Source organism: Antechinus flavipes, chromosome 6 (genome assembly GCF_016432865.1).
Source record: "Antechinus flavipes isolate AdamAnt ecotype Samford, QLD, Australia chromosome 6, AdamAnt_v2, whole genome shotgun sequence".
Lineage (NCBI taxonomy): Eukaryota > Metazoa > Chordata > Mammalia > Dasyuromorphia > Dasyuridae > Antechinus > Antechinus flavipes.
In genome coordinates, this window is record NC_067403.1 from 81652585 (window position 1) to 81665028 (window position 12444).

Here is a 12444-nt window from a genome sequence, read left to right on the forward strand (position 1 = left end):
ATCATTTTTTATAGAACAAAATAATATTCTATTACATATATCATAATTTATTCAGCCATTCCCCCAGCTGATGGGCATCCACTCAGTTCTTTTTTGATAAAGACCTGAACAATGAAGATTTTGTCACTCAAAATAATAAAACAACAGAACACAGGGGTAAAACAACAATGACAATCTAGAAAAATAACTATATCATTTTTGTTAAAGGCAACTTAGTCAAAAGTCCTAGAAAAGTTGGTGACCAATTTTAAAGTAGAAAGAGGGGAATGCTAAAACCAAAAGAGCTAAAACTGGAATGTGATGGTGATCATTTTGTGACAACTTGATATAAACATTATCCCACAGACTCCATAAGGAATCATTATTAGTCATGAAACTGGGTCCATCTTGGGAGACATTCTGCAGAAGTCTGCCACTTACCAATTATATGAAACTGCACAGCTCCATTGTTGCCAGTATCCATATCCATAGCTAAAATGGTATAGATGATCTCTGGCTCTTGGTTCTCTGGAACCTGGATTTCAGGATTGGGGATAATGAACCTGGGAGCATGGTCATTTTCATCTTTCACATGGCAGAGAATAGTCACGGTACTGGATAACTGAGGGACTCCCTGGTCTTTCACCAGTACTAGCAGGAGAGAGAAAAAAGCAAATTTCACATTAATGAGCCATGGGTTTTAAATGAGATCTATCCTGTGTACAAATTATTAGGGAAAGGAGAAATGAGAGATGAGGTAACCATTGTTGGAATTTATTGATGAAACTGTCTAAACTTGACTATTCTTGATCCAAAACTGGATGGTGAACCAAAGGGTATGCTGCTGTTTTGTTGTTTGTCCTTCATTCTTCAAGAGGACCTGGACCTCAGGGATGTAATGCCATGACATGCAAGTGAATTGGATTGAAGTGAAGGAGGACTGTGCAAGGTCAGCTGCTTCACATTCCCCTTTATAACCATCTGGGTCCAGTGACAAGATACAGATCAAGACAATTTACTGAGTTATTCAACAACCATCTTGAGAAGAAATAAGGTCACACTCATAAGGTGGGAGAAAAGGGCAAATAACAACATTATTAAATTAAACATCAGTGCTTAACTGCATATTCCAGGAATTTAAACATGTTACCTCTAAGGGTGAAGATCTCCTGAGTCTCTCTGTTGAGTATAGCTGCTGTTACCACCTCTCCAGTGCTGGAATTGATCTTGAAAAACCCAGATATGGAAGTTGGTATGATTTCAAAATGTAGTTGAGAGTTGATTCCTTAAAGAATAATTTTGGTTGGTTGGTTAGTTTCAGGAAGAAAAAGAAGGGAGAGAAAGTACATAAATTATCTCTTTGGTATTCATTAATCTGTTTTCCCATCCTTTTTTCCCCATGATCATTTGCTAGAAAATAGGTGCTAAAGAGAGAACAAACAAGAATTCTGGGCAACTTTTAAATAAGGTGAGAAAACTGTTAGTGTTGATCTTGCCAAAGAAAAGACTCATGGGATGAAATATTTGGTTTTTCAAAAGCCTCCTGAGATTTTCCCACAGTAAATGTTTAAGATTTTTTCCCTCTCATAAAAAATGTCTTATGAGTTTGCACTCGACAGTGTATTCCTAATTACTCCATGGAACACCCCTGATTGTGATTTAATGAGACAATAGGAACCTGGCTAGGGGAGCTGTGATTCTCCATGCTGTTTCTGAACTTGGGTGCATATGTTCGGTAATAGCACCCTGTGTCTTCTCAAGAATCAGGAGGTTCACACATGGCGCCATTAATGTGTATATGTGTGCACGCATGGTGCATACCCACAAAGTGCTTAGCCTTCTGCCTCCTGTGTAGAGTAAGAAATCTGGTTCCACAGTCTTCCCCATTACTGATCCAAAATAATTTTTCCCATATTTTGGTGGTTTCAGTACTCCCCTGAGAGGCATATAACGTCATTTCCATCACTGGTTATAGAGTAAGATCATTCACACCATTAACTTTAATGAATTTAATCCTACATTATACACAAAGGGTAGCAGGCATTCATCTCATACCATTGCATGAGTTTTATTTGCATCTCGCACACGTTCCATTCAATCACTTTTCTGTGTTCCCCTCTTAACAAACAATCAGCCTTTAAGTGTGACCCAAGACTCAGGCCATGCACCTGGAACTGATGTTAGACCTTAATCAAAGGCTGCAAGAACTTGTCGGGGGGAGGGGAAGGGATGGACATTCCCAATAAAATTTTAATTGCAAATCTCCACCTCATCTGTGGTAAATCATCTTTATTCAATACATCACATTTTAAAATAAAGCTTGAGCTCACTGCAGCTAAACATATAGAGCAATTGTCTTGAGTTGGAACTTATGGGTTCTTATCAGATTTTTCATTGCAAAGGCTTAAATTTTTAAAGAAAAAAACTTGAAAACCACATGTCGCACACATATACACATGCATATATGTACATATACACACACATACATCATCATGCCATATATATGATCTATACATATATAAATATATATGACGTGTATTATTATACCTGAGAGAGATACAAGGGATAATAAAATAATAACAGTGGATTATATTTCCATAACAGCTTACGTTTAAAATTGTATTGCATTTTAATTTGATTTTCAAAACGAGCATGTGAAGTAAGCAATGTAAAAATAAGGGGTAGCATAATGTAGAAGAGAAAGAACTGATTTTTTAGTGGGAAGATCTGAGATTCAAATCTCACTCTGATATTTACTTAATTAGGTTCCCCAGAAGACATTCCTCAGGATCATAGATTTAGTTCTGAAAGGATCCTTAGACTTAATCTAATTCCTTTGTTTTGTAGATGGGGGCACTGAGATACAGAGAGGCTACAGGTATTCACATAGGTAATTAGAAGGAAATGATCAGTCAGTCAATAAATATTCATTAAACACTTATGTGTTAGGTGCTATGCTAAGTACTAGACATACACATACAAAAAATGAAAAACAATGCTCACCTCAAGGAGCTTACAAATTGATGGGAGAAATCAAAACACAAAAGGAAGCTGAAAAGAAAGGGAGGGGGGAGGGAAAGCACCCAGTGTGGTGGTGTAGACCCAATTCATGATGGAGTGGTCCCAAGGAATGCAGTCAGGCAGGAAATGAGGAGATGGCCGGTCTGAGCACCCTCCTTAAAATGCAAGTTTGGGGAGCAGCTCTTTGCCCTGCCCTCCAATCAAATGTGAATTATTCATTTCATTATTATTCTCATCTTAAAGATGAGAAAAATGAGATCCACTTGAGTGACTTAATTAATAAGTGGCAAAGAATGAACTCAAACTAATGTTTCTGACTCCAAGAACCCTATACTAGAGGAAATCCACAAATTATCTTGACTTTTGTCTTGTCACTTTGATAGTTCTGAAAGACAGAGTGAGGCTGAAGACTTTGTTCAACACTGACTTACATCCAATACACACACACACACACACACACACACACACACACATCCTGAAGTAATCCCTTATAACAAAGAATCAAAACAAAACAAAACAAAAAAAACTTCTTTAGAACAGACAAATTCAGCCAAAACCAAGTCTGGCATTATATGCATAACAGTTTTTAATAGATTCAGATATTCATTCTTTCCTATTCTGTTTTTATCTCCATTTTTTTTGCTTTGTTTTGTTTTTCTTTTCAAAACTTATGCATGGATAATTTTTCAACATTGACTCTTGCATAGCCTTCACTTTTCTCTAATATGGTTACCCTAGAAAAGTCTTTTTTAAATAACAAGAAACAGACAATAAGTTCCACAATGTTTAAAAAATACATAAGAAAGAACAAATTTCACATTTTCATTAACACTTCAGACTTCTTCTCTTTCAGGATTTCTAAATCTGTTACCTATCCTCCAAACCATACATATATCATAAAGCCATAAGACATATTTATCGTCATCCTTTCCTCCTAAATAATCTCTTCTGTGTTTTTGTGACACTTTTGTCTTTGTCCTACTTGTCTGAATGCTCTACATTCCCTTGAGTGGTTCATCAGCTATGTCACACTTAACTAAATATGAATGTATCCCATTTTGCTGTCTAGGGCTATTTTCCTCCAAACTCTCTTACTTGGTGATATATTCAGCATCCATGGGTCTAATTAGCATTCTTTATATAAATCACTCCCACATCTATCTATCTATCTATTTATCCATTTTCATCCTTGTCGGGTATTGCCAAATACCTTTGAACATTTCAAACTCAACATCTGAAAAACTAAACTCATCTTACAAACTTTCCTATCACTGCCTAGTGTAATATTAGCCTGTTAGTTCATCAGGATTGTTCCTTTGATGTTATACTCACCTTTCACTGCCCTATATATCCAGTTAGTTGTCAAGTCTGGTCATTTCTATCTCTACATCATCTTTTGAATGTATTCATCCTTCCACTATCTTGACAAAACCACTACTTTTGTTTAGATCCTTATTACTTGGAGCTTGGAATATTGCTATACTTTCCTAACCTAGTCCTCCTGCTTCTGCTCACTCCCATCCATCCTTCAAACTACTATCAACAAAGTTTCCCTAAAGTACAAATCTGATCATGTCATAGGTCTATTCAATCAACTTCAAGAATATCCTATTATCTCTATAATCAAATATAAAATCCTCCATATGGCATTTAAGAATCCTCACAACTTTTCCCCTCATATTTGTGCAGAATTCTTACACATTATTCCTCTTCATGCACTAGACTGGCCCTTCTTCTTGTTCCCTTCCAGCCTTGATCCACCAATCTCCTGCACTTATATCTTTGTGTATCTGCTACCTCCCATGCCTTGGAAGGTACTCATTCCTAACTTCCACTCTCCTTTGATTACTTGATTTCTTTCAAGAATACACTAAATCTTTCCTGATCCCACCTTATTAGAGCTCTCATTGCCCTACCTACCTTGTATTTGCACTATATATATTCTATTAAAAGCTTTTATTTGCCTCCCCCCTCTAAAATGTCATTTATTGAAGTTACTGAAGGCAGATAAAATTTCGTGTGTGTTTGTGTGTGTGTGTGTGTATGTGTGTGTAGCTTCAGCACATAGAAGAATACCTGAATTATAGTTTATATACTAGAATATTATAATGTATATTATAAAATTATATATTATATGATATATAATATATTGTATATTATTAAATAATACATATAAATATATAAATAATATAATTTATATGTTATATATGATATATATAGTTTATAGCTTAATCAACTAGTCACTGACTGAAAAATATGAATTGATGAATAAATTTGAACATTATGATTTATTTTAGCAAAGTTTTTTTGAGGGAGGTGTGTTTTGAAGTTTTCTAGCTCTCTTTTTTAGATTCACTTGGTGGGTTTTTTTGGTGATTTGTTTTTATCTTCAACTCTGCCATTTCATCATACTAAAAAAAAAATCTCTTTTCTGAAGACATATTGTCAGAATTTGAAGCCCCCAAAGCCTTTCTGTCACTCACCCCCACTTCCATCACGTCTATCATCTCCTTCCAAAAGCATAACACTGTTATTCATAAACCAGTCTTCTCCCTTTCTCCTCTGAGGAAAAGAGATGTCTTCCAAGCTCACATTCTTATTTCTTAGGCCCATAAAAATAGTAGCCATTGGAAGGACCACACATCCTGTTGGTGGGAGTCTTGTATAATTACTGCCTGGAAACCTGGCACCAGAAATGGTTCGATCAGTGTGGGATTGCATTTCTAAATTCTAACTTCCAAAATACCTTACATGTTTGTTCTCTTTTTTGCTCTTTATTTTGATTCCCTAGTTTCCTCAAAGTATTTTTTCCTTCCTCATGCAAATATCAAGAATTGTCATTGATTTCACTTGGTCTTCTTCACTTATTCCCTCCTTTTTCCAATTCTTAGAATAACTGGAACTTTTATTTTCTTGACTAATTTCTCCAGGCACACTCTTTACAGATTTTTTAATATCTGCTCCCTTTCAATAGTACAAGCCCAAGGTCTTCTGCACGTGCATGTTCACAGGGGGCTCAGATTGCATATCACTGTACCCATTTTCATCTTTACATGGAGGTTTTTCCCCACTTCTGGAGTGGTGTGACAGACCATATACACAAAGATAGAGTACGACAAATATTTGGAACCTAAAAATCACTTAATCTGACCCGTAAATGTGCAATAGAGTAATATTGCTGAGGTTGATGGCTACATTGTAGAGTTCTACAAGGCTGCTGAGATCTGCCCCAGCCAATCTTGGGCTGCGTTTTCAACTCTCTTTTTATGTGGCAAGGAACAAAGGCCCTAGGAGCTTACTTGATTTGCTCAAAGATATATGAGAAATCCAAAGGCAGGATTTAAATCCAGATTCTCTTACTGCAGAGCCAGTGGCCTGGGGTAGTAAGGACATTTAATTTAACTAGTTAGATCAATGAAATCTATTGGTTGCATAAACCATGATCTCCTCTCCAGGATCATATAAAAATATGACATTCCGAAAAACTGTTGGAACTCGAGACTGTTATATTGACATGAACTATTGTTGTATTGACATTCATTGACATGAACTGATTGAAAAGAAGGAATAATGAATCAAAAGGACAGGAAAGTGAGATTGTTGATGATGTAGTTCCTTCTTTACTCCACTATTCACCTGCATGATCTCTTGAAGACCATGTGCTATTTGCCTCAGTTTCTCATCTATAACATGAGCTCAAGACCTCATTCATCCTCTTCTATATCATTGAAAATGCAGCCCCAGATTGGCCCAGCAGGTCTAAGCAGCCTTGTAGAATTCTGCAGTGTGCCCATCAACCTCCAGCCATTCTCTTTTTCATGGTTTGATCACAATTCTTGAGCCACATGGTTTACTGCTAAATCCTTTGTTTTTTCTGCATCAAACTGGTACGCATTAACCCATAATCTCCCTTCTCTAAGTTTTCCTTGATCTTCAAAAAATACTTTGCATATTTTAAAGTGATATGTAAATGTGAGCTATTCAATTATACACTTTTTCATTACTTTTTAAAACTTTTTTAGAGCTACAGTAGTAGTTTTGTTTCTTCTTCCTCCATAATACTTCAGTTATCTATTAGAAAAGCTTGTCATCTTGGCTCACTATTTTTTGCCCTCTTACCTTGCCCTTGACTGGACATACTTCTCTCCATGGCTGTTCTTTGATTTTCTTTATTTAGAGTTTCAATTTTTTCACTAGTGTTTTGACTGGACATACTTCTCTCCATGGCTGTTCTTTGATTTTCTTTATTTAGAGTTTCAATTTTTTCACTAGTGTTTTTTCTTCTATATTTAGGTCAGGTTACTAACTCGAAATCTGGACATTCCTTCCAGGGGTACAGCTTACTACCCCTCTAAACTTAATCATTCTGTGAGGCTCATCCATGCCTTCCTTAAATCTGCCACATCTGCAGTGATTCTTCTATTATAGGGCATCTTTCTAGCTACTTATACCCCATCCATCTTCTTCCCTTCCTCTCTTAAATCACATTTCCTTTAGGCTAAGGTCACAGTAGTCCCTCAAAGGCCCAATCCCACTACTGAACAGAGCACAAGGACATTGATCTGTTCTCTTTATTACCTGAGCTAGTTTGTCCCTTAATAGGCAACCTAGTGGTTCTCAAACCTTTAAAATCCAACATACTGGTAATGGACTTAGTGTGGACATCCAATTGGCTTAGCTCACTGACAAAATTTTTTATTGAAAATTTTTATTTTCAAAACATGTCCAAGGATAATTTTTGAAAACTGACCCTTGCAAAACTTTGTATTCCAAATCCTCCCCTTCCCAACCCCTCCCCCAGATGGCAGGTAATCCAATATATATTAAGCATGGTAAAATATATATACAAATCCAATATAGACATATATATTTATACAATTATCTTGCTGCACAAGAAAAATCAGATCAAAAAGAGAAAAAAATGAGAAAGAAAATAAGATTCAAGCAAACAACAACAAAAAGAATGAAAATGCTATGTTGTTATGCACACTCAGTTCCCACAGACCTCTCTCAGTGTAGGTGGCTCTCATCATCATAAGATCATTGGAATTGGCCTGAATCATCTCATTGTTGAGAAGAGCCACATCCATCAGAATTGATCATCATATAATCTTACTGTTGCCGTGTACAATGATCTCCTGGTTCTGCTCACTTCACTTAACATCAGTTCATGTAAGTCTCTTCAGGTCTCTCTTAAATCATCCTGATGATCGTTTCTTATATAATAATAATATTCCATAACATTCATATTCCATAACTTATCCCTACCATTCTCCAACTGATGGGCATCCACTCAGTCTCTAGTTTCTTGCCACTACAAAAAGGGCTGCCGCAAAAATTTTTGCACATGTGGGTCCCTTTCCCTCCTTTAAAATCTCTTTAGAATATAAGCCCAGTAGAAACACTGCTGAATCAAAGGGTATGCACAGTTGGATAACCTTTTGAACATTCACTGCCAAATTCTTGAGCTCAAGATATCCATCTGCCTCAACCTTCACGGTAGAAGGGATCACAGACATGTGACACCACACCCCAATTTTAGCCCTCTTAATATTTAATCAACTCCAGTGCAATTTACAGGCTTTATTTTTATTACCTGCCCATCTCAAATTTTGGTCATCCATCACATTTGTAACTTTTATACCTCTATTTGCACTCATTTTTCATTTTTAATAACCTCTTTTCTACTTCTACCCAATATACATTGCTTCATTGTCTTGCACACAGCCCATCACTTTTAATATCATTTTCTACTTATAGTCATTATATTTTGCTTCATTGACTTATAATTGATTCTTCTAGAAACCATTATATTCAACAACATAAAAGTCATCAGAAAAATACTAGTTTTCAAAGAGTGGATTTCTGTTTCAAGGAGAAACTTGGGATCAATGAAAGTGCTGTATAATTTCTTCAATGAAATTTATCATTAAATCTAGATAAAACTTAATGTGCATCTTTTTTTCAGTCATTTTCTGTTATGGCGGATTCTTCAGGACCCCATCTGGGACATTCTTGGCAAAGACACAGGGTTGGTTTGCCATTTCCTTCTCCAGCTCATTTTACGGATGAGGATACTGAGACAAACAGGGTTAAGTGATTTGCTCAGGGTCACACACCTGGTATGTATCTGATTTGAAGTGAGGAAGATAAGTTTTCCTGATTCCAGGTCTGGTGCAATCTAACTGCCCCCTAGAGTCAGGCCTCAGATTTAAATCCTGGTTTTTCTTTCACTCACTACCTATAAGTCACCTTGGGCAAGTGACAAGTCCTCTAGTTCTCAGGTTCTTGATCTAAAATGAGAAGTTTGGACTTGATAACTTCTAAGGTACATTCTGGATCTCAGTTTTTGACCCTCTGATCCTTATATGGATAAAGACACAGGAATAGGAAAATGCAATGCATGTACAGAAATGAGGAGACCAGTATAAGTATAATATAGACTACACAAAATAGCTTAGAGATCAATGGTGGCACCAAATGAGGGAGGGGGAGAAGAGAAAAAGGAGTCTGAATTTTACTTGGTAGGCAAAAGGGCTCCACTAACAGGTTTTTAATAGAGGTCTAAAATAGCTGTTTTCCCATTTCTCCTTCTTTTAAAAATGATTTTCTCATTCTCCAAAAATATTTTCTTTTGATAAACTAATCTTGACCATTATCACTGAAGTCAAGAAAGTGGCATTTCTTACTTTACCTATCCTAGTTTCTATTCTCCTTTTTTTCTGTTCTCCTAACATCAATCTTATCCCTCCAATTTTTTGAATATATTCCATATTGCTAGTGTGTATGTCTAAATAAATCTTACTTAATTTTATATTCTCATAAACCATTTCTAAAAATTTGACTTTATCAATTACCTTTTGGCTATTTCCATTCCCTCTTGAAGTTCAGTCTAATTTCTCCTTTCCTTACCCCATTTAATACTACCTTGTCAATACTAACATAGATACCTCTCCTTATATAGTTTTTCTCTTTCACATTTTTTGAGGAGATGGTACTTCATGTTGCCAAACTTGATCTTTTCCCCTTCCCGATTCATATCCATCTAGGATTCATTTATGGTCCCCAACAAATGCTAGTTACCTGACCTATTAGAAGCACAATAAAAACCGTTTTCATTCATGGCAGTAGAGATGGCTTGGATTTACAGAGCACCGTGAAAGATTAAATGCCTAAAGAAATGTAAAATTGACTGGCTAAGGGATCTACCCTGATCACTTCTAATTAGTCTACATTATCTAGAAATCTTTGTCTTAGTAGCAGGAAAAAAAAATACTTTGATATCATTGATCTAGTTACACAGATTGGCATCTGATCTGCTAAAGAAATGGTCCTTGAGCTCACAGAAGCATAAGAGAGATGCCATATAATAAACAGATATTCATTGAAATGATGAATTCACTATGTCATAGTTGAATATAACATATATAGTTCTGGTTAATTCACAGAACTGATATGAATGAGACGCAAATGATATATATAGAATGAAAAGTATTGTGAAAGCCTTAGTACACTGTTAATGTGCTCAGAGGGCATTTTTAGAATATTCTTACAGAGAGGGCATGAAGACTTTAATTGTGGGGCATCAAAATTCTACTTGGATTAGAACTACTAAAAAACTAATGGAAAAAACAAAAGACTTTCAGAAGATCTTTTCCTACTACTACTAAGTTTCTCAGTAGAATCACTCTAAGAGTTTTAGTCTTGGTTTTTAAAGCAATTTTAACTCTTCTTCTCCTGATACATTCTCCAGGGATTTTTCCTGGAGCCAGACATAGATTCTGTGCAAAGAAATCTTACCCTGCATAAATTGAGAATAAAGCTTCTATTATCTATTTCAAATGTCACACCTGTAAGGCATTTAAATCTTGAAAAGTATCATTTCAATTTAACACTATTTTAGCATATGAATGTTGCAGACTCCATCTTCTTGGGAATCTTTATAGTGAGATATTTTTGGCCTCCCAAAATTACTGGTAGTTCACATAGATTCCAATCTTGGTGCTGATGTCTTTGGGTACAATCTAAATTGTCTTTTCTAATGTGTCTATGTCTTTTTTAATTCAAGAAGAAATTTCTGTTAAAAGAATAATGAGCTATATACCATAAGCCTTCACTGCTCCAAATTCCATGAATTGTAAGTACAAATATAAGTGTTATTGTTAAATTAAAAAAAAAACCATAGTATTGTCCAATACTACTAAATATATTTTGATTTTTCAAGGTGAGGAGGAGAAGAAAGAATAAGGGGAGTAGGAGGAGGAGGGAAAAAAAGATGAGAAAGGAGAAGCAAGAGCAAGAGCAGAAGGAGAAGGGTGAGAGAGGAAGGAGAGGAAGAGAAGGAAGAAGAGGAGAAACAAGCAATTCTAAAACCATGAAATGAAGAGAAGATTGAACAAAATCACCCATTATCTTATATAATCATAGCTCCATCGAACAGAAGAGTTGTATACAGACAAATGTTTGGTAGCTGTTTCATACTTAGCTCAAATGAAGGCAGGGCTGAGGGACATGAAATGATTGGATAAAAATGGGCAGTTCACAGTGTTTTGATTTTGTATATTAGGATTGTATCCAAATACAATTCTATGAGGATTTTACATTGCTTTCTATGTAGAGTTCACCTTCAGAATGTTAATACTTAGGAGTTTCTGGGTTACCCTTCATCTAAGTAGTGTGATAAGGTAATCTATAGGGCTACATAGCAATGCAATAGCGCTTCCGTACTGGTTGGAGTAAGAAAAACTTTGATCATGCTGCCCTATTCTGGTCAAAAGGGAGAAGTGCAACTGAAAAATACCAATTTTAATCATCATTGTAAAAAACATTTATAAATGATTCTGACTTTCACTATCTGCAAAGTTGTAAGGATTCAATATGATACAATAAAGAACCTATATATCTTTTATGCATAGCAATAAAATCACATCCTACATGCTCCATATCCCAACTTGCTCAACACATGCAATAGAAATATGAAAAGAAGTATGTTGTCAAATAGAGTATCAAAGAATTAAGGAAGGAAAAAAGTTTATGTACTTGTCTAGAACATCCAAATGATATATCAGAAGCACCTGAGAGATTTTAAGCATAGTTCATACAGATTAGGCCAAAAATTCTGATTAAATAACAAGTTCATTGTGAGTACTCCAGTGCTGTTTTACCTTGCAATAATAGGACATTGTATTTTAGAGCTCTATATTGCATTTTCTTATATATAACAATTGAAAAGAAAGGGACAGGTGTGGTTTTTACTATCCTTTATTACATTCATAAATGAAGCATAATAGTAAAAACTGCATATTCTGTTACTTATTTGAATTACTATTATAGCATATAGATTATAGTTATATTTTTAAAAATGATAAACTTATGGAATTCTAATTCATGAAAGATGAGCAGTTTTATTGGTAAGCATTTTGGAAAAAATGGTTCCAATTATTT

At 35.4% G+C, this 12444-nt stretch overlaps 1 protein-coding gene across 1 annotated transcript in view; it reads right to left on the reverse strand.

Annotated features, from left to right (window-relative positions):
• The window catches only part of DCHS2 (dachsous cadherin-related 2), a 329685-nt gene that overhangs the window by 56046 nt on the left and 261195 nt on the right, over nucleotides 1-12444 (reverse strand). Inside the window, exons 11-12 of the mRNA XM_051963913.1 lie at nucleotides 1130-1264; nucleotides 421-630 (exon numbers count right to left, since the gene is read on the reverse strand). Of these exons, the coding sequence (XP_051819873.1) occupies nucleotides 421-630; nucleotides 1130-1264 (345 nt within the window). The remainder of the gene's footprint in view (nucleotides 1-420; nucleotides 631-1129; nucleotides 1265-12444) is intronic.